Source organism: Gadus chalcogrammus, chromosome 16 (genome assembly GCF_026213295.1).
Source record: "Gadus chalcogrammus isolate NIFS_2021 chromosome 16, NIFS_Gcha_1.0, whole genome shotgun sequence".
Classification (NCBI taxonomy): domain Eukaryota; kingdom Metazoa; phylum Chordata; class Actinopteri; order Gadiformes; family Gadidae; genus Gadus; species Gadus chalcogrammus.
The window spans coordinates 2505057-2530250 of NC_079427.1; the positions used below are offsets into that span (position 1 = coordinate 2505057).

Here is a 25194-nt window from a genome sequence, read left to right on the forward strand (position 1 = left end):
CGGTTGACATTTGTGGCCTTTTCATATCGCGATATACCGTTTTACGGTATATCGTTACATCCCCACTCCCGACACACCGGGATGATGTCGCCTCACGTGGCTGGCCATGCTTGAGGTGTTGTCGTGGTCGTAGGTTATTCTGGTGCCACAGTGCCGACACACCGTGGCCATTTTGTCCACTACCCTTATTCCGTTTTCATTAAAGTGCACAGGGAAGCCACAGTGCTCCCATACAACAGATTTAAATGATGCAGGAGGCCTCTCCCAACTCCTCCACCCCGCCACTCGCCATGCTGCCACGCTTAATGTTCAGTAGCCTAATTAAGCATACGCCGATCATTCGAACGTGAACGGGCAACTATTATTTGTCAGCTGACCCACGGATCACGTGCGTCCCGCCCCGTGAGGGTTGATCCATACGGATCACGGGAAATCCGTGATCCGTTGCACCACTAAACTGCGCCCTCTATTGGATACTGGTGGCTATATGCTGGATTTTTGCGTTCCTTTCTCAGTTTGCGTTGGATTGAGAGAGGTACGTGTCCACAGCAGTGCAATGTGAATGGAACTTTTGGAATACTATTAGTGCTCGTTTTGCATTCCACTGGTTCATTCTGAATCTTTGCTCTCATTGAACTTGTACAGCCTACAGAATAAAGTGCCATAAAAGAACGTCAGCGTCCTGTCTCTACCGGTGCAGGCGTGCAGATGTGAGCAGTTGAGAGTTGCAGGCAAAGCACAGAGACAGAGACACACAGGGGTGGGGCCGACACAGTGGGAGAACACACAGCACCACAACTGTGGAAACAACAGGAAGTCTGTTAAAGAAAAAAGCTGTTTCATATTGGTCGACTTTGCCAACGTTGACACAAGACTATGGAAGGTAAGCCATCTTTTAATGCGCATATACTATCATACAGCAGCCTAATAAGGCTAAACATTTTACAAACTTCAAGATAGTTTCATGACATTTTTAGCCTTATTAGGCTACTGTATGATATTATATGCGCATTGGTTTCATGAGAATTGAATCTGATCAGTGTCGTCTAGGTTTTGGCGGTTTTACCTGTTCATAGGCGTTATGGCCTGTGATTGTTACGTGATTGTTACATGATTCTTATCTAATCGTTTTCTTTTTAGAAACATTACAGCATAAATCCAGCGATTTATCTCTCCTTGCCAAAGCTGGTTTGAATGTTTCCTCATCGTCAGATGTTTCTAGTCTCATACATTCTCTAAATGGGTGGTTCAATAAAATATGAATTTCTGCAGCGCCACCAGCAAGTTTTTTTTAAAACTTCACCGTGCCTCGCTGTAAATTTAAATTGGCATCTTCTAAACCCGTGCTCTTGCTTACTCATTTCATTCACGGTCAGTGTTGCAAGATTGGGCGGGTACATACAATTTGGGCTGGTTTTGAAAAAAACTGGCGGTATTATTATAATTATTTTAACAAACACCAATCAATGCCAATATACGTGTGGTTGAGTTGACGTTTCGATTTAACCCAGTAACGGTAGTATTAGGGGTGGCAGATGGACACCCATCAAATAGTAGTTAGGGCTGAGGTAGGGCCACAGACTTGGCACTCAAACCTCTGCACCAGAACTTGGGAGGTGTGATCCATAATGTACCAGTGTAGCCGGCGTTGACTGTACATGGTTCTCCGGTTGATGTTATTTCAGTTAAGTTGATTTCAAGTTGAAGTTCTACTCCCATGTAAGATAATTCAATGCCAAGTTTGAGGGTGGTTTTATTTCAGCTTATTAACCAAACTTACATTTTGTGTGTGTGTGTGTGTGTGTGTGTGTGTGTGTGTGTCTGTGTGTGTGTGTGTGTGTGTGTGTGGTGTTAGTGTGACAGGATACCTTTTTATAGTTTTTTTATAGGTTTAGAGCCAGTGTTCGAAATACCCGTCATTATTCGGGGGTCCCCATCCCCGGATTGTTGCGCAATACAAAATTGATAATCCGATATGCTAAAGTAGCATATTCGTAAAGGAACACTTTAGCCAATGCAGCCTCCTATGTCAGTACTGACATAGGAGGCTGGATTGGCTAAAGTTGTTTGGATGCACAATGTTCTATAACAAGGAGAGGAAAAGTTGTGCATTACAACGCAAACACAGCAATAATTGGCACCAATATGGCGCACTTAGGAGAGCAATCAACAACTGAATAAATGCCAGGTATAGCCTATCGGAGACTGGCATGCAATCGGTGCACTTGCAAATGAAAACCTGCAGTATGACCAATCGTTTGACATTATTTGACCATCCATCTGCAGCAAATACAATCAGACAAATACATCATTGAACACATGCACAAAGCACATTCGTCCAACGACGGCGGATGCTGACAACATTTAAGACAACAAACCAAACATCACCACGGCAGGTGCGCTCTCTCTCTCGCGCTCTCTTTCGCACGCACCTAAACTATCACTCCAACTTCTGCAACTCCAAGGCTGCTTCTTAAGACCACAACCGACCACAAAGCCTTCATAAGTATGCCGAAGCCGGAAAGGACATGCACGCGCACAGTAGCACGCACTCATCTTATGCACAGTGCACCCCATATGTCCCAGTTCTATCATCACAATTCAGTCACTGCAAAGATTTAAAAGATAGCCTCTTACCTTAAGTTAGAATAGACCCAAAGTGTGTGAGTGATACACTCTGGTTAGCTTTCGCTTGCTAGCCGTTTTTAGTATGACTTTGCAACATTACGTCTTTCTTCTGTTTGGCGAACATGTTTAATTTGCATACGCACACAAGACTGGCTGGCTCCACTGGCTGGCTCCACACACAAAATAACATATTTGTGAATGCATGTTTTGAATTCTGAAACCTGGACATGGTGAGCATAAAAACATTTAAGTGGCCATTAGTGACAATAAAATAAAATATGTTTTTTTTGACAAAATTTGAGTCCCCATTCAAATTATGATTTTGAGGCTTTCAGGGGGTGTCATGGATAAAACGGAGGGGTCGAGATTTTGGTTGAGTGGTCCATCATCTCGATAGGTGACTGTGTGGATTGTCTTAGTCTTTTTCACAGACAGGAGACAATGAAACCCGCTCCGCAGGGCAATTTGATAAATGGCATGATACTTGACAAACATGATACTTGGTACAGTTTTGATATATTTGTCAAGTTTTCAAGTTAGTGATGTTATGGTTTGCGTCGAGGCATCGGGGCGTGTGTCGAGGAGGCTACGTCGGCTCCTCCCCCAGCGAATCTCCGTATCGAGTAGGATTCACATAGGCGAAATGACGATGTGTGTTACCGTCGAGGCTTCATCTCGGGCTTTTCCACGATATGGGTTCTTAATTTGCACATCATTTACAAAAAGAAGACTCTACCAAGTTCCAAGATCACTTTAATGGCTATAATGAATTAATCACACTCATTCTCAGTCATCATGCAGTGTGATACCACTTTAGTCCATGAATCACTTCAAGTATTACAGTATTGTTACAATTATTAGTAGGCCTACTGTAGTTGATAAGTCTATTTTGGCCGGGAGGACTACTTCAAATCTTTGCCAAATGATTTATTTTCTACCATGAGCTCCGGAGATATTTATGAATAGCACACTCACACACACTCTGAAATGACTTTAATTCTCAAATAGTTTGATGTTGTATCAGCACCTAAAGCAAACATCACATTATGGGTTGGGTTCACTGGAAACTCTTTTTTCATCACAATTTCAATCACCACTAGGTGTCCCTAGCATACTTATTTGAAGCTTTGAGGTCGAACCACTTTGGTGGTTAATCGAGAAGAACCCTTCCAACATTTTCATGCAATTATTCAATAATAAACACACATTTCACATGGATCATTTTGAAAAAAAAGAAGAATTGAATAATAATTTCATCATCACGTAAATCTTTTTATTTATTTTTATTTTTTAAATCATGAGGAGGTGTTGCCTTCGTTGCCTCTTCTAAGGAACCGCCCCTGAATAACAGTCGGCCTCATTATACACTGGCAGGCAGCATGCTGCTCTCCTTCATCAACCTCAGCACTGGCAACTGGAAAAAAGACAAAGCAGAAGGGAGGGTGAGATGGAGGAATGGTAAATCTGAAACCAGACACAATTCTGCAGTTAGTAGTGATATGTTTTGTACAGAAGCATATGAACTTTATAGACACACACACAATTTAATGAAACACTTCTGTCGTCAGATCACCTAGTCATTGAGACTCAAAGCTCAATGGAAGAGTGTAACTGCTCACCCTTATTATCTTCATCAATCTCAGCACTGGTGTCTGGCAAAAAGACAAAACAAGAAGGGAGGGTGAGAGGGAGAAGCCTGGAGGTGTGTAGCATACCATGGGCCACATGCATGCTGGGGCGTGAGAGAGAGAGAGAGAGAGAGAGAGAGAGAGAGAGAGAGAGAGAGAGAGAGAGAGAGAGAGAGAGAGAGAGAGAGAGAGAGAGAGAGAGAGAGAGAGAGAGAGAGAGAGAGAGAGAGAGAGAGAGAGAGAGAGAGAGAGAGAGATTGTTTTAATGCCAATTTATCTGAATTGGAATCGTCGACTAAATGGAACTTCTTTCAGAGATGCAACGGAATTGCACACATCAGCAGCCATGTTGAAATTAGCAAGTGACTTGGTCGAAGATATCCCTCATATCTTCGGCTCATTTTCCGAAAAAATAAAGTTTTAACATGACAGGCGATTTTCTACGTCAATGAATTTGCCCAGAGAGGCGGGACCATTTGAAACGCGACTTGAATCTGACGATTCTGATTGGACAATGACAGATAATATGTCTAGAACACTGAAAACTACTTTTGCTGTGATAGAATTTGTTAGAAAAAAAATCCTCTTTCTCCCAGTTGGTAGTACGTCGCCCGAATCGCCCCCAACACCATCCGCCCCTGGCCTAGGATTATGACGTGTCCAGCGAATCGCTTGAGAAGGCGGTCGCTGGGGACGGCGGTGCATGGGCTGTGAATACCTCGAGGGCTGCTTGCAGACAGTCCTAGTTATTATTATTATTATTATTATAAATGCAGGGAGCGAGGGAGCAAAGAGGGAGAGGGCGGTTCTTAGTTGTTTAGTTTCATAACCTTGCTCTCTTCTGCTCTTTTCTACTCTCTCTTTTGAACTGTCAAATCTAATAACAGCTGGTATTTAAGATAAATCTACACCCATAGTACATTCTGATTCATTGTCTTATAAAATAACAAAATGCGGCGAGGCACAAACCACCCGGCAGCCGGCAGCAGGCAGCGCGCGGTTCAGTCGACTTCAGATTGATGTGGAAGTGGAAGAACCAGAGACGTCGGAGAACCCGACGAAGTCGTTTGTGATTCATAATATCGTCTGGAGGCGCACACAGCTTTTGGCCGTGATAATATGCATTATATCAGGGGTTTTCAAAGTGTGAGAGAGTGAGCCCCCCCTCAGAGAAAAAAATTCAGCTGAGCCCCCCCCCCCCAATTTTTTTTTCTAAATACCTGTGTTTTGAAAGCTATTTTAATTATTTTACACATTTCAAACATCTCCGATCATAATTTTAAAACATTTGGAACATATTTTTGAAACATTTGAAACAAATTTTTTAACATATTTTTTAAACATATTTCTGAAACATTACATCTTTTTGCGTTTTTAAACAACAAAATTTAACAACTTTATCTAAGCATGTTTTAGCTTAACCTTTTTTAAATACATTTGAACATCTTAATCTGTTTAAACTGCCAGTTTACAGATTCATTCAGGGTCCCCAACTCTGAATTTTCTGAGTCGAATCAGATCTGCCTTTTCAGTCCAGAGATTCGACTATTCGGCAGGGTTTGTTTACCGGCGTTGCTATGGTGACCTCAATTATTATAACCAACTGAAAACGACGCCGGTTTGAAACTAAAACTGTGATTCTGAAAAAAGTATAAATGCTATCAAAATTCCGTTTAGATAGTATTGAAGATACAAGTGTGTAGATTTGTTTAATGGTTTGAACGATGGTAAACGGTTGAAAAAGGAATGAGTTACGATGTCTAGAAGTAGGTGTATCAGAATGGGCTGACGTCTTCAATGAAAACAGCTGAAAACGAAGCAGTATGAAACTAAAACTGTGATTCTGAAGACATTTTAAATGATATCGAAATTCTGTTTCAATATTATTGAAGATACAAGTGTGTAGATTTGTTAAATGGTTTGCACGAAGATAAACGGTTGAAAATTGATTTAGTTATTATGTTACTTCTACAGTTGAAGTACGACTGATGATTTGAATCATCGTCTTTCAGGGTTTTCTTCGGGTTTATTTTTTTCTCACGTCGCGCCCCCCCCTGAAGAACTCTGGCGCCCCCCAGGGGGGGCGCGCCCCACAGTTTGAAAACCACTGCATTATATGATATAGATATCTATGCATTATATGATATTATTTAGATATAGAGCTCCAGGACTGTAACACAAGTGTTGTACACTTCCTAGTTATTTGGATAACCGTTCTGCTGTTGGTGTTATGGCGCATAACACGTCAGACTCTCCTCTCTCGTATACAACGAGACTCGTAGTGGGGGTTATCTCAGCCATGGTTGAGAATGAATTGGGGGAAAGGGACTTTGGCTTTGACTCCCTCAAGAACATGAACCACGACATGGAGGAGAAAGGGATTGTTGGCGGCGAATGTCTCCCGCTTGAGCGCCTCTTCCCGCTGCCGAGGGACCACCGCCTCGGCGCTGCAGGAGGCGGTGGTGCCTGAGTGCTGCCCGGCGACAATCCCTTCTCCTCCATGTCGCGGTTCAGTCTACTTCAGATTGATGTGGACGTGGAAGAACCAGGAATGTCGGAGAACCCAACAAGGTCCATTGAGATTCATAATATCGGCTCACACTGCTTTTGGCCGTGATAATATATATTATATGATATAGATATCTATGATATTATTTAGATATAGTGCTCCAGGACTCCCGTGTGTTCTAGAATATTTACAGAACACGGCTAAAGGCTGTGTGCGCCTCGCCATTGCGATACATCCACTGTAAACAGAGCGCATGGTACCGTGGCTGCAAGCTGCTCAGGGCCACACCCCCACCCTCCTCCTTGACCCGCCTCGCTCCTCCTCATTTGCATTATAGCTACAGACACCAAAACGGCGCATTTGGGGGAAGCTCAATGTGCGACTGCCTCGGAGTGGCTGTAACTCTGCACCACGGCTGAATTTCGGGAACGGCTTTGAATACTGTGTTAGTGGCCCACTAATACCTATATTAGCATCCATAAAATAGCATGTCATGGGACCTTTAAGTGGATTTGATTAATGATGTATTAGTGGAGCTGGCATGGACTGTTCATTGTTCTCCAGTTTATGTTCTTTAAGGTAAAATGATTTCAAGTTGAAGTTCTACTTAAATGTAAGAGAATTTAATGCACGCCTATTTTGAGGTGATTTTATTTCGGCTCATGAACCAAACACACATTTTCTGTCTGTGTGGAGGATACCTTTTATAGGTTTGGTTCAGGTTTGTAGCCTCACCTTAACCCCTCACACCCATTTCTAAAATGGTTATATCTATATTTTTGGTACATCGTCAAAATGTGGAACTTGACCCGCGTTTTCTTGGTTTATACTTTTTCCAGATAGAGACTATAAAACCTGCTCTGCAGGGCAGGATCTGTCTGATGAGCAGCTCCGGGATGTTGCAAAAACGCTGGGACAGAAGTGGGTGGAGGTGGCCCTCCACCTGGGGCTGAAGAACGAAGATCTGGACGAGATCAAGAAAGAAAAGAAAGACGAGTACATGCAGAGACGGAACATGTTGCGGCTGTGGAAGGACCGAAGACCAGGAAAGGCCACAGCACAGTACCTGCTGAGAGGTCTGGAAGACATGAAGGACCTATCTGACGAGACTCGACGGTTATTGAAAGGTAACGTACTTCACCCCCACACACACAGGGGTGGGGCGGGGGGTATTTTAGATGTGGTTCCGTAGTGTATATGGCTTTATTTAGTGGGAGTCTTTGTAATATATGTTTGTAGTTTAGCCTAACCCAGCCACTTCAGGGGGCATGCCAGCTCAACTAGGTGTCGGTCCCAAGCCTGGATTAAAGGGGAGGGTTGGCATCAGGGTTTGTGTGTGTGTGTGTGTGTGTGTGTGTGTGTGTGTGTGTGTGTGTGTGTGTGTGTGTGTGTGTGTGTGTGTGTGTGTGTGTGTGTGTGTGTGTGTGTGTGTGTGTGTGTGTGTGTGTGACCCATTTCTTCCCCAGGGCCCTTCGTTGAGTTGTTCCGTTTCGTAAAGGTACACTTTTTGGAAGTATTTAATGTGTCCACTCTCACTGATTCCCGTTAACTCATTGCATGGCTTAAGGTACATGGTTTTAAAGAGTTGCACAGTTGGTATACACATTCAAGAAACCGAAAAGACTAGGGCTGTAACAATACGCGTATTGAAACCGAAATCGCGACACTCAAAGCCACAAACCTGTCTCGCGGTGTGAGAAGGCAGAAGCGCGATATGCCCTTTCTAACTCTCCTGTCAAATTGTCAGATTGAAATTTGCTAATAATTTGTCTAAACAATAGTCTGCTGACACCGCCCGCTCTCATCGATGCCGTAAGTATGCGACGAGATGCCCTCTCTGTGATGACAGCTCTCTGTGGCTACGGAGGATTGCATTTCTCCACAGCCGTCGAAGTCCTCATATGCGATATGAACGGCATTTATCCAGAGTGGGCCAAGCGCGAAAAAAATTGCCTGTGTGGTCCTGTCTCTATTGTTTTGTGTGATTTGACTGGCAGCTTGTCTGCTTATAGGTCGGAATGAAGCGGCCACCGATTATTGACAGGATGGGTACTTTATTCTACCGGACCTGTTCGCTTCTTCACTAGACACACGCGCTACCGCTCGCTCTCCTCGCTCGTCCACTCACTCACTGACGTCACTCACACATGCATACGCACACTGCCATTCTCGCGCACACACATATGCTACTCGTAACACTACGCCTCGTCTTTTGCAACGTTCATGTTAGACGTTCTGTCAGGATTCTCGCATGGACTGTTGTTGTTGTCTCCCCCTACCTGTTGGAGTGTGATAACTCTGGACTTTGTTTATGTTTGGAGCCATGTGTTGGTCATGTGTCCGGGGTGACGCCCATATCCTTATTTGGGCAACTTCCTGCCTTTTGTTTGTTCCCTCCATTTTCTCTTGATGATTACCAGAAATGAGTAGACTCACCGGGGGCGTGACATGGGTTATCTGGGAGAACCTTGCTCCGGTTAGTGCTCTTGCCTCCAGGGGCGCCTTCAGCAGGGCTGGGACGAGGTGTAGCTCTAAGACCAGAGAGGTGTCCATGAAATTGCCATCGGCTCCCGAGTCAATAAGTGCAGAAACGAGGTGGGAACGAGCTCCTGTAAAGAGTGTGGCAGGGACAAGGGTACGGACGGTAGAAGAGGGATGAAGAGGAGTGACGCTCACCAGTAATCCCCCTTCTACGGGTGAGCGTTGCCTTTTGCTGGGCATTGGGCGGAGTAATGACCCGGTTTACCACAATACATGCAAGAATTGGTGTCCCTTCTTCTCTTTCTCTCGGCTGGGGACAGATGGGTACGGTCCACTTGCATGGGCTCTGGTACGCTGAAGTAAGCTGGCACTGGCAGGGACGGGAGAGGGGCCTCCGAGGCGGGTGACCTCGGAGGAGGGCGGAACTCTCGCTCCCCGGCGCGCTGCTTCAGACGTTTGTCCACTCGGATGGCAAGCTCAACGAGGTCATCAAAGGTGGAAGGTAGTTCACGGGTGGCGATCTCATCCTTGATGGCCTCAGAGAGTCCAAAGAGGTAGGCATCATACTGGGCATCTAGATTCCAGCCACTGGTGGTAGCGAGGGTGCGGAAGTCTATTGCATAGTCTGAAGCAGACCTCTTGCCTTGACGGATCTGCAACATCACTCGGGCGGCCTCTCTCCCATGCACCGAGCAATCAAAGACCTTCCTCATCTCACCTATGAATGCCTGATAGCTTAGACAGACTGGGGAGTTGGAGTCCCAAACCGCAGTTCCCCACTCTCTTGCACGGCCCGTTAAGAGGGTAATGACATAAGCAACCCGGGACTGATCCGACGGAAAGGTGGCGGGTTGCAGCTGGAACACCAGCGAACATTGTGAAAGGAACGATCTGCAGGTTCCTGGTTCCCCGGCATAAAGTGCAGGAGCTGGCAGTCGGGGCTCTCGGAACGGGTTACCAGATGGACCGGGTGGGTCGGGCGGTGTTGGCAGTTGAGGCTGGGGTGGCCGCACCAGGGCCAGTTGGACCTGCTGCAGCTGGGCCGCCAAGTCTGTGATGCTGGTTGCGATGGCCCCCAGAGAAACTTCGACTGTCGCAAACTGGGCTTGGTGTCGACCGAGAAGCGCTCCTTGCCTCTCCAGCACAGCCTTCACCTGATCCAGATCTGCTGATTCCATCTTGGTCAGATCGTACTGTCACGACACAGAACGGGAATCAATAGCAGATCAAAAGGGGATTTATTTCCATACAGTCCAGCGGGCAAATCAGATTCCAGGTACAGGCAGGGTTCGTAAACGGGCAGGCAGGCAGACAGATACTGTCGGACAGCTACAGGCAAGAGATCCAAAACGATAGGCAGAAGGCTTAATCCAAACAGCCAGGGTTCAAAACCGGGAAGAACAGTAAATATAGTCTCTCTTTAAAGAGCTTCACGCTAGTCGCACTCACGAGCCAGTCTGGTAGCAAACAGTACCTAACGTGACGATCTGACAAAGTGAGCAGAAAGGGCAGCGTTTAAATACTCCACCAATCAGTGCAAAATGAGGGACAGGTGGACAGAGAAAATGGAGGGAACAAACAAAAGGCAGGAAGTTGCCCAAATAAGGATATGGGCGTCACCCCGGACACATGACCAACACATGGCTCCAAACATAAACAAAGTCCAGAGTTATCACACTCCAACAGGTAGGGGGAGACAACAACAACAGTCCATGCGAGAATCCTGACACCTTCATGTTTTTCCCCATCTAATGAAAGTTAGGCTATTAAACATGTTGCATTCTATACGGCCTGATTATGTCATTATTTAAGCTACATAGCCTGATAAGAAGCGCTAATAAGGATATTTGACTAAACCAACCAAACAGTTGAGGGTTTTTGCCTACCAGCAAAAAGCATCCTCCAACTGCAATCTTTGGTTATTTCTTTATTAATTTAGCTATACTTTAATAGTATTCTTTCGTGGGTCAAAAATCGTGATAGAAACCGAATCGTGAGTTTGTGTATCGTTACAGCCCTAGAAAAGACTGAATAGGTGTGCGTTATCGAATGTGTTGGGCCGGTCTGGTCCAAAATGCCCGGGCCGATTATTTTTGTCCCAGTCCGCCCCTGCTGTCATTACCTATAGTGACGCCTCTGGCTGTCAATATTATGCTCACTATTGAGTTTTTTGCCAATCCCGCATTTGGCCTTCTGCATTCTTGTCTGTACTTGTGTTCTTGGGTCTTTGTGATACTTCATCTTTTGCGGACCAAGTACCGTCCCAATACACAAGTTAGCATTTTGCAATGAACGGTCAAAAGTTATCTTGACACGCCCATTTCACCCAGGGTGCACCAGTTGGTATCTTGTAGGAACTTGGCAGCACAGATTTAATTTTGGCATTCCAGCGAGGAGTGGCAAACAATAGAGCAGACCATGAGCGCAATGTTTTTTTACAATTATCGTATGCATTCCAATTGATTTTGGCATGTCTGACATGTCATGACATTCAGAATATGTCAGGAATCAATCTGCTGGTCTCATGACGTCAGGCATGAGACCAGAGGGGTGTTCCACGAACGGAGGTTTAACAAACACTGAGTTAACGCTGAACTCTAGGTTGATTGACCCTGTGCCGACCAACCCAGAGTTTTCGGTTCCACAGCAGCGGTTATGCATTAGTTCAATCAACTCGGGGTTGGTTAACACAGGGTTGTGCGCGTCCACGCCAAACTTAAAAAGACGTGATGTATGGATCATGGAAACCCTGATCGATATGGCGAAACGGGCCGCTTATTTCAATGAAATGGAACCCCAGGTTCTCCTGGAGAGCTATGACGAGGAGAAGGACATTATCACAAGAAAAGGGAACGCTAAAACCTCTGGAACCCGGAGAACCAAAGCCTGGCAGCGGATCGCTGACCGCGTAAATGCGTTAGTTACACGTCAAAAGCATGATCCTTAATATTTGAGCCATGAATATATAAATATCCCAGTTAAGCATTCTTAAAGATCCTACCACATAACCCCTTTCTTCTAAAACAATATGTACTCCGATTGCTTCCAAGCGGTCAGAGGATCAAGTATAAAAATGAAGTATAAAAAACATACAAACTGGTAAGCTTTTCCCACCATCGTATTGGTATAAATTTAAATAAGCCATTTTTTTAAGCCAATCGTGAAAAGGCCGACAGTCGGCAGACTGGATCTGGCCCTCAAATTGTCTTGACCCCGGTGGAGGAGCTGTTAATAAACATAAATTCAGGGCGCCCTGGCATGGAGGGGGTACCTGGAGGTACCTACCACCTCAGAGAGTCATGGGCCATACCCCACACTGGTTGAATGTAGGTTTTTGTGTTTTCTTGTATTTTAGATTTTTTTTGCCTTCGAAGTAACACATGCAAACCGTGTGCTTGCCACAGCGCATACTATTCCAAATGTTTATTTTTTGGTAACTGGGTAGAAAACCTAAAAGTGACCATTCATCAACTTCACAGATCAAGATGGATCAGTGCTTGTAATGAAGCCGCCGGCTACGATCGAACATTCTCCAGTGGATGCAAGTCCGTTAGGACTATTTTATACTTTATGTTGTAAATGCCTCTCGGCATAGTACTCAGACAATATTGCTCTTTGTATGATAGGAGGCCGATACAAATCTTGGATGGGTCATCTGAAACGACTGTGATGTGCTCAGCATCTCCAGCATTATAGCCTAGATAAAACTACCATTTGAAAAAAACGGGAGGGCTACGCAAATAGTCTGGAGTGAACTGAGGCCAGGTCCTCGATTGGTAGTGTTGGCTATGTAAGGCTATTTAAATATATTAAAGATTTGCGCGAGAATCTATATCTCTCCACTCCAGCAAAAAGTCATCCAATATGCCAAGATGTCGAGCCGTGGTCTTATCAATCGCTCCCGGTGGATTGCACGTATAATTTGCGCTCTGATATGAGCAGTTCTCTCATCAAAAGGGCATGCCATTGTGAACACATGAAATCTGCGGTGAACGCCGGTTGAAATACCCAAAACCGGGTTATGTTTCAAACTTAACCTGCGCAAAACCTGGTCCGACCAGGTTTGATTCAGAGCATATGTTGCTATAGCAACTAACATACCGTGATCCTTTTGGAACGGAAAACCTAGGGTTACAGCAAACCCTGGGTTAACTTACCCGGTTATGTGATAAAACCGGCTTTGTGGAACACCCCACAGCTCATTGTCGTTGTTATTATTATTATTATTATTATTATTGTTATGACTATAAACGCAGGGAGCGAGGGAGCAAAGAGGGAGAGGGCGGTTCTTAGTTGTTTAGTTTCATAACCTTGCTCTCTTCTGCTCTTTCGACTCTCTCTTTAGAACTGTCAAATCTAAGAACAGCTGGTATTAAGATAAATCTACACTAACAATACATTCTGATTCCTCGTCTTACAAAAGAACATCAAATATTACGATAACTGCACCAGACAGCCAATTGTATAATGTCTCCCAAAATCTTAGATATTGTCCTCTATATGTACTTCATGTAGGCTGTAAATTAAGATGAACACACAGGTTTAAGTTTAGGTGATGTTGAGAAATCAGTTTGGTTTTTGTGGCATCTTGAACCAACACTACCACCACTAGTGGTAATCTGAGAATAGTTGTAATGTTTTGTTTAATATTATTTTCCATTTCTCTTGATTTGTCTTTCAGAACTCCAATCGATTGCGCAATTTTGTTTTAGTTGCAGTCATTGCCGAAAACCCGGCCTCGCATAGATAGGCCTACGTGGTGGGAAATGGAAGCAACGTTTTCAGCGCTTTTATGGATGTCTCGGGATATTCCGCTTTGGTTTTGATCCGAAAACCTGCCAGAGAGGTTTGCTCAAACGCACTTTTAAGGCCACTATCATTTGCTATTTCGATCAATTGATCTTCCTCCTGCACTGACAAGTGATTCGGGACATTGACAAATGGGTTGCAGATCCACTCATTTGTTTGTGGTGGATCTTTGGAGGATGGGAAGTAACGTTCAAATTCATCTGAAAGCGCAACAAGGTGATCGCGCACCAGCTGCAAGAGAATGGGCCCTGCCTCAGTCCCTCCCAAAATCCCCACGGATGTTTGGAACATATCGAATACTCCCCTGTCCACTCCTCGATCCCACAAATCAAGCTTGGCTTTAAATGCAGCAACTTTATATGCCAGTAAACTGGCAGATAAAGCATAAGGAACCTCAACCAGGGGGCTCTGTGTATGCAGATCGCCCCATGTAGACCCACACACACACGCACTCTACATCTACCCAGCAGTAGTCATTCTCCCCTGGAGTGTCAGGTTGAGCTGAACTCATTGTGTGACACTACCGTTGAACTAAACAAGTGAAGTGAGCTTAGGCTGCGCGCACAGCCGCTGAAGCCAATACGTGTTGAGGATGGGAAAGACAGACAGTTTTGCCTAAGAAAAGAAGTTAAGACCTTGCCAAAAATGCAAACATGTTATATGCAATCTAACAACTGCATATAGACTTATGGCATGTAAAAGAGTATCAGTATTGCGAAGTAAATTGAGTTTATTATGTGTGCATGCATTTTGCATGATTTTTTTTTTTAATTTATTGTTTTACTCATGTCGTAGCCTACTAACCTACGGCCCGGTTAGGAATGTCCCGTGGCCCGGTGGTTGGGGGCCGCTGGTCTAGGTGACGTCAGGTCTAGGTCGTGGGCACGGACCATGGACGGAAGCATCTAGGGTGTATGGCTATTATAAGTCTGTTGCGCTCTGACAGAGACACAGCGCTCAGGTTGAATTATGAATGAAAGTATGGCAGTTCTATGACAGAACTGTCTATTGCAGAGACAGGGACTTGAGTCTGAGACTATTTGCCCCCCTACCCCCCAAGTGTACAACACTTGCGGTACAGTTTCTGTATTCACACACACACACACACACACACACACACACACACACACACACACACACACACACACACACACACACACACACACACACACACACACACACACACACACACACACACACACACACTGTCGTAGCTCATTGTCTCATTGGCGGGCCAAATTCTCTGGACGGACAAAGCAGAGAAAGGGGAGGTAACCTGGCCCCTTATGAAGACATATGGGGCCAGATTCCTAATCGACGCGTCCGAGCCTTCATTTTTTCAAAGGCGGAGCAGGATACCTAGTGCTCATTTTACACCGGACGCCATTTCTATCTTCTGGGGGACCATAGGCAGGCTAGGGGAACTCCTATTAGAAAACCTCATAGAGTGACATTTTCATGCCATGGGGAACACAACATTGAACAGCACCTGAAATTCATCAGTCAATCAACATTCCGGCTCATTCGTTTCCAAGAATCTGACTGCCAAGACACAGTATGGCATTAAGGAGAACTTCTTCGTAAACCATTTTTCCTTCATAATTCACTGTCATATTTAAATTTCTTCCGATAGTGTTCTTGACTACAAATATTTAATTTCCCCAGAAGAATTTTCATGCATATGCGATAGCCCTGAATTCACTTGTTTTCTTGATGTTGTTTGCTCATCAATAGAGAATATCAGCATGTGAATGAGGCTAAAGTCCATGTTTGTCAGTGGCTCGATGGGATAATACCTTGTATTGGTGACCCTTAGGTTGAGAGGTCGAATCCTGAGGTGCGTTCAGAATCGCAAACATAGGCGAACGTTCGTGAATGATTTTAAACATTTTCCGTTAAACGAACATAAGCAAGCAAACGTTTACGAACATAGGCAAACTGTCTGAAGAGGTAGTTCTCCACAAACACTTCGGCTACGTGACATTCGTTGCCATGGCATTAAACTAAACTATATTGAAATCATTTACTCCTTTCCTACACAGAAAGCAATAGATAAAACGTTTCATATAGCCTATCTACACCCTTACTTCAACTGTTGTCTTTTGCATCCTAAAATGCGATTTGAACGTTATATCGCAGTAAGTGGGTACAACTTCGGTGACGTAGCCCTCTATTCTTGAATTTTCCGTACTGGTTGTCTGCAGTAGGCTTTCAACGAGGTCGACCACTTGCAAACCCACTTCTGTAAACTCTTCCATTAACATGGAGGCTGCCGCTAATACCATGGCCGTCGTATCCATTTTTTTCGTTTACAGTTTGTTTAGAACGGTGTTCAAAAATCGTTCAAAATTAATTGTTCAATGTCAACGCGTTCGATGCGAACGTTCGCCTATGTTCGCTGAACTTGAACGCACCTCAGGTTAGAGCATTATGAACAAGCTGAACATGAAATTCGGCCCGTGCTCTGCAGTCAAATTGAAAGCCGAGGAACAGCTTGACATTAAGGGGAACATCTTTCCTTCATAATTATATGTCATATTTATATATCTTCCATATATATCTTTCATGATTGTGTTCTTGACATTTCATTTTGCTCCGACCCTGTTAATCACCGCTTGCGGATATATTCATTATTATTACTATAAACGCAGAGAGCGAGAGAGCAAAGAGGGAGAGGGCAGTTCTTAGTTGTTTAGTTTCATAACCTTGCTCTCTTTTGGTATTTTCTACTCTCTGTCTTTAGAACTGTCAAATCTAAGAACAGCTAGTTTTTCAGATAAATCTACACTAACAATACATTCTGGTCACATATGACGTTATCTGCAACAGACAGCCAATTGTAGAATGTCACCCAAAATCTTAAATCTTGTACATTATGTGTACTTAAAGCTATACTGTACGATGTGAGAGAGCTAGCATGATTTGAAATTAGCTTCTCTTCGGAGTTCCGTTTAACTCCTCCCCCACCCTTCAGGACTCCCTGCCCCAACCCCTCGACCCAGAGCCGTGCACGAGCGCTAATGCTGCTTACGGCTTACTTCAACGGCAACCATTGCGTCACTTTTCAGGCCATTCAACTCCCTCAGCTGTCGCCATCGCTGAAAAGCGAATCCAATATTTATTCTCGTTTTTCCTCGAGCATTCTCTTACTTTTTTTGTTGTTGCTGCCTTTTCATTTTCTGTCTTTCTTTTTCTTGCCTTTTTAAAAGGATGAACCGGGGCAAGTAACGGTGGCAGTGGTAACTTCTGTTTTTTTTCTTCCATCGTGTTAACGTTGTAGGCTCACTAGGTCTAGTCCACTGTCATGAACTACTATGACAACAACGCTTTCTTTGCCCTCTGTGAACGCGCTCAGGCCGGCTCAGGCCGGCTCAGGCTCGTACACAGAGGGGAGAGAACGCGCAGGCTTGTGATTGGTTCTTTATTATTCGGGTACAATGTCTCCGATTGGTAAGCATTTTAACAGGTTTATAGCAGATACAGAATTCGTTTTTTTTGGGGTCCAAGCCAACAGGTTGGATCCCTATTGTTTTTGTAAGGATTTTTATACTACCTCCCCGTGAAAGTGGAACCACAGCCCAAACCGTAAATGGTGCACACGCGCCAATTGCATGACTAGATCCAGAATCGGCACCGCTACTCAGATAACAAAATCCAGACACGCCGGTCCCTAGGTGGCGCTATACCAAGGAATACGCGTTTGGGGCTTTAACTCCCAAACCGAACCTCCCACAGTCCAAAACGTTATACCAACAGATGCACTGGAGTCTGCTGCATCTTTTGGCCTAGGCCACGCCCATTTGCGTCAACGAATATTTTTCGCTAAATCGCGAAATCCACTAAATTGTTTTTTCGCTACTCCTCCCACATTTCCTGACCAATCGACACCAAACTTTGCACACAACATCGTCAGACGCACACAAAAAATAAAATTCGAACACTTTTTTGATCCGACCTTCGACGACGAAACGGTAGTGTTTGGAATATTGGTATATTAGCTAAATTAGACGTGGAAAATCAAAAATACAAAAAAATACAAAAGTAGACATCGGATCGAGTCCTAATTCTACAAACATGTTGGTGCTAACCTTAATGTCGTTCGATAAAAAATTCGGAAAATTTCGCCATTAGGGGGCGCAATAAACGAGGAAATTGTATATCTTCTACAAAATTTCGCCGCGAAAACGCTACAGTGACTACTCGCTACTCCTACCACAGTCAAATCCTTTGTATCCACAGGTTCAGGGTAGCGTTTTGAACACATGCCTCGCGTTGTTCCGGCGAAACGCACATTTCTTGTCGCGTTGTGCCGGCGAAATGCACACTTCTTGGACCCCTGCATAACTGCTTGCAGTTCTAGTTTCCGCTTCTTTTTCATTGCCCATAAGTTATTTATTGCTGTCAGGATGTAAAAAACAATTTCAACAACATATTAAAAAGTGTATATCACTGAAAATCGTTCAATATGCCTTTAATGTAGGCTATGAATTAAGAAAAACACAGAAGTTAAGGTGATGTTGAGAAATCAGTTTTGTTAGTTGTGGCATCTTGAACCAACACCACCACAAGTGGTAATCTGAGAATAGTTTAGGTTTTTTTAAATTATGCCATCTTCAAACATGTTTGTTCATATTTCATTTGAAATATGAACAAACACGAGAGTTAGGGGTCCAAGCCAAAAGGTTGGATCCCTATTGTTTTTGTAGCGATTATTTTTATACTTCCCCCCGTGAAAGTGGGACCACAGCCCAAACCGTAAATGGTGCACACACGCCAATTGCAAGACTAGATCCAGGTCCGGCACCGCTACTCAGATAACAAAATCCAAACACACCGATCCCTAGGTGGCGCTATACCAAGGAATACGCTGTGGCAACCCCACGCCATTGACCAGGGGCCAGCCGCCGCAGCACCGGCCCCGTGGTCGGGTGGTGGAAGGGAGATACCTCCCCCTCCACCCAGCTGCGCTAGAGGGAACATCAACCGGGCCCAGGGAATCAAGAACATTGGGGGCACCTGGGGAACCAGGACAGAGGGGCTTTAAGGGCTGGGCACGTGGCAGACAGGGGAGAGGGCTGACGAGGAAGAGACGTGCTGTGGAACCGGCGTGCTTTAACGAAACGTTTTCCCCACCAGGAGTAAGCCGGAGGCGTCGGGAGCTGTTTCCCCGCCGACCCCGAGGAAGGGCTGGACGGTCTGGACCAGGAGGTCCCGTGCCCTTATTCCCGATTACGGAAGAACCTTAGTTTATATGATTTCCCTTTTCGTGACTGGTTTTACAATAAAACCCGTTGCACCGCAACCCTGCTTCTTTCATTAATTCCAGAATCCCCGCCGCCGACGAAGGGGGTTGCCACAGTGGTGGAGAATGCGGGCAACGCGATCTCTGGACTTAAACACAACCCAGACCACGATGGAGCACGCCGACCAACCCGCCACGAGGGACGAGGAGATAGACGTCCTACGGAGATGCATGGTCCGAATGGCCGAGCAGCTCGCTCGGGGTCCTGCATTCGCCGCCCCCACGAAGAGGCTGACAAAGATGGGACCGGAGGACGACGTAGAGGCGTACCTTGACGTGTTCGAGCGGACCGCGGACCGTGAACAATGGCCCGCGGACGATTGGGGCCACATCCTAGCGCCCTTCCTGACCGGGGAAGCTCAGCGCGCCTACCGGGATCTCAACCCCCAACAGGCGGGGCATTACCCGACGCTCAAGCAGGCCATCCTCGCCCATTATGGACACAGCCTCCCCGCCCAGGCGCAGCGCTACCACGACTGGAGCTACGAACCGCTCGGCTCAGTGAGAAGCCAGATTTCCCAACTCGTCCGGCTGGCCGAGCGGTGGCTCGTAGAAGGCGACGGCCCCCCCCTGCTGGATCGTCTCGTCATAGACCGCTGCATCCGATCGCTTCCCTCCGGCGCCAAACGCTGGGCCTCCGGGAACCAGCCCCGAACGGTGAACGATCTCGTGGAACTCCTCGAGAACCATCAAGTAACCCAGCGGCTTTGCGGAGGAACAGCCCCGCCTCCCGGAGGGGGGGAGCCGCGGACCAAACGACGCGGACGAATGACAGAGACCCCGCGCTCCCAGACACCAGTCGTCCGAGGCCCCGCCTACCCGGCTCAAAACATCGTGGCCCGCCGAGGCCCCGCCCCCCCGACTCCGAGAGAGGAGTGGAGGTGCTACACCTGCGGCCAGAAGGGCCACCTGGCCCGCCACTGTCCCGGCGCAGGGGACGTGTCAATGCCCACGGCCAGTCCGTCCGACCAGAGGGGAGGAGCCTGCCTCCGCACCACCTGCTGGTCACACGAGAGGACCGTCTCGCCGAGCCTGCCGGTACGGGTGGGACGGCGCGACACCCATGCCCTCCTGGACTCAGGGAGCGTGGTCACCTTGATCCGGCCCGACTTAGCCTGTGGAACGCCCGGGCAGGACGTGGAGGTGGGCTGCATCCACGGACAGACGGAAACATACCCCACCAACCTCATCACAGTACAAACCCCGAAGGGGACCTTCACGGTCCAGGCCGGGGTAGTGCCCAACCTACCCATGCCCCTGTTAATTGGACGAGACTGTCCCATCTTTGAACGACTGTTGGGGGCGGAGCTTCGCCCACCAAGACCCCGACATCCAAGGACGAGACCGCGCCAGCTACGAAGCCGACCCGTCTACATGGCAGGCCATCCCCCACCATCCCCGACTGACTCCGACGAACCTCCGCAGAGACCCGCGAGAGAGGTAGGACGCCGGCCTCACGCCTCGTCCACGGAATCCCTTCCCCCGGGGACACCGGGCACGATGACCGCCTCCGAGCCGATACCTCCACCAGAGGAGAGTGAGAGCCCACCCCTCATCGACTTCTCCGACCTCCCCCTGGCCGTTGAGGGACGAGCGGACAGGGGCGGACGGTTCGCCACCGCCCAGCTGGAGGATGACTCCTTAAGACACGCCTGGGGACACGTGCAAACCCACGAGGGACTATCACGGGACTCGGTGAGTTGCCGGCAGTACCCACATTACAGCACACGGGGAGGGTTACTGTATAGGGTAATTCAGAGGGGGGGAGAGGAGGTGGAACAGCTGATCGTTCCACGGTCCTATGTTAGCAAGGTGTTGTACATGGCCCACTCACACCTCCTAGGGGCTCATCTGGGGATGGATAAGACCAGGGACCGGGTGTTAGCTAGATTTTATTGGCCAGGGGTAAAGAAAGACATAGAGGACTACTGCCGAGCCTGCCCCGAGTGCCAACGTACCGCCCCTAGACCGTCCGTACGGAATCCCCTCATACCCATGCCCCTGATCGAGGTCCCCTTCGACAGACTGGCCTTGGACATCGTAGGCCCCCTCCCCAGAACTAGCAGAGGTCACCGCTACATACTGGTCATGGTAGATTACGCGACCCGCTACCCAGAGGCCATACCTCTCCGCGCCGCCACAGCCAAGGCAGTGGCCAGAGAGCTAATGACGTTATTTAGCAGGGTGGGAATAGTTAGGGAGATCTTGACAGATCAAGGCTCCTGCTTTATGTCCCGGGTGTTAAAGGACCTCCTCAGTCTGTTACAGATCCGCCACCTCCGGACCTCCGTCTACCACCCCCAGACCGACGGACTGGTAGAGAGGTTTAATCAGACCTTAAAACGCATGCTAAAAAAGGTGATGGAGGTCGATGGAAAGAACTGGGACCAGCTACTCCCTCACGTCCTGTTCGCCATCAGGGAGGTACCCCAGGCCTCCACCGGCTTCTCCCCGTTCGAGCTACTCTATGGGAGACGACCGAGAGGGCTCCTCGACATCGCCCGGGACGCCTGGGAGAGCCAACCCTCCCCCCACCGCACCATCATCGAGCACGTGGAGCAGGTGCGGGACAGGATGGCGCAGGTGTGGCCCGTGGTCCGGGAGCACCTTGGACGAGCCCAGCAAGCCCAAGCTCGGGTGTACAACCGGGGGGCCCAGCTGCGCACCTTCGACCCGGGCGACCAGGTCCTCGTCCTCATCCCGACCTCTGAGTGCAAGTTCCTGGCCAAGTGGCAGGGACCCTATGAGATCATCGACCGGGTGGGCGAGGTCAATTACCGGGTACGGCAACCGGGGAGACGCAAGACCACCCAGCTGTACCACATCAACCTGCTGAAGCGGTGGCAACCACTGACCACTCCGTGGGATCCAACTCTCCTGACGCTGGCCGCTCGACTGCCCCCTCCAGAGGTCCCAGTGGGGGAGCTGCTGAGCCCGAGCCAGACACAGGACATGCGGGACATGGTGCTCCAACATCTAGATGTCTTCTCAGAGCGACCCGGCAGGACCACAACCGTCAGCCACGACATCCGGACAGAACCGGGAGTCAGAGTCCGCCTCCGGCCCTACCGCATCCCGGAAGCACGGCGCGCCGTCATCAGAACAGAGGTCGCCCGCATGCTGCAGATGGGGGTCATAGAGGAGTCCCATAGCGCGTGGTCCAGCCCGGTGGTTCTGGTACCCAAACCAGACGGGACCTACCGGTTCTGCAATGACTTTCGCAAACTGAACGAAGCGTCTGTCTTCGACGCCTACCCTATGCCACGGGTGGACGAGTTAATAGAGCAACTGGGCCCGGCCCGGTTCATATCCACCCTAGACCTCACGAAGGGATACTGGCAGGTCCCCCTCACCAAGCGGTCCCGGGAGAAGACGGCGTTCGCCACACCAGACGGGCTATACCAATACACCGTCCTCCCGTTCGGGGTGCATGGGGCACCCGCAACCTTTCAAAGGATGATGGACCGGATCCTACGGGCCCACAGAGAATACGCCGCCGCGTATATAGACGACATCGTAATACACAGCAGCACCTGGACCCTCCATCTCCACCACCTCCGAGCCGTCCTGGGGGCGCTTCGAACCGCCGGCCTCACGGCCAACCCCCAGAAGTGTCGCCTGGGCCTGGAGGAGGCCTCCTACCTGGGCTATCAAGTCGGGAGGGGCTGTGTGAGACCCCAGGACGAAAAAGTGCAAGCCATCCGGACCTGGCCCAGGCCAACCACCAAGAAACAGGTGAAGTCCTTCCTGGGACTAGTCGGTTACTATCAGAGGTTCATCCCTGCGTTCGCAACACTGGCCAGCCCCCTCAACGAGCTAACCCGGAAGACTCTACCCGACCGAGTGAAGTGGACGGAGGAGGTTGAGGAAGCCTTCTCCCACCTACGGCAGGCTCTCTGCACCGAGCCCGTGCTCATCACCCCGGACTTCAGCCTCCCCTTCGTGGTACACACGGACGCGTCTGAGGTGGGGCTGGGAGCCGTTCTATCTCAGGTCCGGTCAGGAGAGGAACATCCGGTGACCTTCATCAGCCGGAAGCTCCTGGCCAGCGAAAGGGCCTACTCAACGGTGGAAAAGGAGGCGCTGGCAATCAAGTGGACCCTAGAAAAGCTCCGTTACTACCTCCTCGGTCGGAACTTTAGCCTGGTCACCGACCACGCCCCCCTAAAGTGGATGGACACGGCCAAGGACACCAACGCCAGGGTGACGCGCTGGTTCCTGGCCCTGCAAGACTACCGCTTCCAGGTGGTCCATCGACCCGGAAGGGCCCACGGTAACGCAGACGCACTGTCCCGAAGGGACGCCTGCCTAGGGCTAACAGGAGGAACCCCCGGCTTGCTGCTGAGGATGGGGGTGTGTGGCAACCCCACGCCATTGACCAGGGGCCAGCCGCCGCAGCACCGGCCCCGTGGTCGGGTGGTGGAAGGGAGATACCTCCCCCTCCACCCAGCTGCGCTAGAGGGAACATCAACCGGGCCCAGGGAATCAAGAACATTGGGGGCACCTGGGGAACCAGGACAGAGGGGCTTTAAGGGCTGGGCACGTGGCAGACAGGGGAGAGGGCTGACGAGGAAGAGACGTGCTGTGGAACCGGCGTGCTTTAACGAAACGTTTTCCCCACCAGGAGTAAGCCGGAGGCGTCGGGAGCTGTTTCCCCGCCGACCCCGAGGAAGGGCTGGACGGTCTGGACCAGGAGGTCCCGTGCCCTTATTCCCGATTACGGAAGAACCTTAGTTTATATGATTTCCCTTTTCGTGACTGGTTTTACAATAAAACCCGTTGCACCGCAACCCTGCTTCTTTCATTAATTGCAGAATCCCCGCCGCCGACGAAGGGGGTTGCCACAACGCGTTTGGGGCTATAACTTCCACACCAAACCTCCCACATTCCAAAATGTTATAAACATTCACTAGATTCACTAGAGACTGCTGCATATTTTGGCAACAATATTTTGATCCGACATTCGACGACGAAACGGTAGCGTTTTGAATATTTGTTTATCAGCTACGTTACACTTGGAAAATCCAAAATCCCAAAAAATCCAAAATTAGACCTCGGATCAAGTTCAAATTTTACACACATGTCGGCGCTACCCTTAATGGCGTTCCATAAAAAAATCAAACATTTTCGCCACGAGGAAATTGTCTTCGGAAAATTTCGCCAAAAGGGGCCGCCAAAAACGACGACATTGTGTATCTTTATACTTCCTTCCCTAAAAGTGGGTCCACAGCCCAAACCGTAAATGGTGCAGACACGTCAATAGCATGACTAGATCCAAGTCCGTGAGGTCTACGCAGACGACAAAATCCAGACACACCGGTCCCTAGGTGGTGCTATACCAAGGAATACGCGTTTGGGGCTATAACTCCCACACCGAACCTCCCACAGTCCAAAATGTTATAAACACAGATTCACTGGAGACTGCTGCATATTTTGGCATAGGCCACGCCCATTTGCGTCTGTACAATTTTTCCGAAAACTGCAAAACTGCCTTTTCGCTACTCCTACCACATTTCTTGCCCGATCAACACCAAACTCTGCACACGACATCTTCAGACGCACACAAAAAAGAAAGTCGAACAATTTTTTGATCCGACATTCGACGACGAAACGGTAGCGTTTTGAATATTTGTTTATCAGCTACGTTACACTTGGAAAATCATAAATCCCAAAAAATCCAAAATTAGACATCGGATCAAGTTCAAATTTTACACACATGTCGGCGCTACCCTTAATGGCGTTCCATAAAAAAAATCTAACATTTTCGCCACGAGGAAAATTGTCTTCGGAAAATTTCGCCAAAAGGGGCCGCCAAAAACGACGACATTGTGTATCTT

At 48.0% G+C, this 25194-nt stretch overlaps 1 protein-coding gene across 2 annotated transcripts in view; it reads left to right on the top strand.

The window, feature by feature from the left end:
• Positions 1-21096: 21096 nt before the first annotated feature.
• LOC130405754 (uncharacterized) overlaps positions 21097-25194 on the top strand; it is a 164063-nt gene continuing 159965 nt past the window's right edge. Inside the window, exon 1 of one of the 2 annotated variants that reach the window (XM_056610933.1) lies at positions 21097-24053. In XM_056610933.1, the coding sequence (XP_056466908.1) occupies positions 21179-24053 (2875 nt within the window). In that variant the 5' untranslated portion in view covers positions 21097-21178. The remainder of the gene's footprint in view (positions 24054-25194) is intronic. The other variant, XM_056610934.1, reaches the window with a different exon arrangement.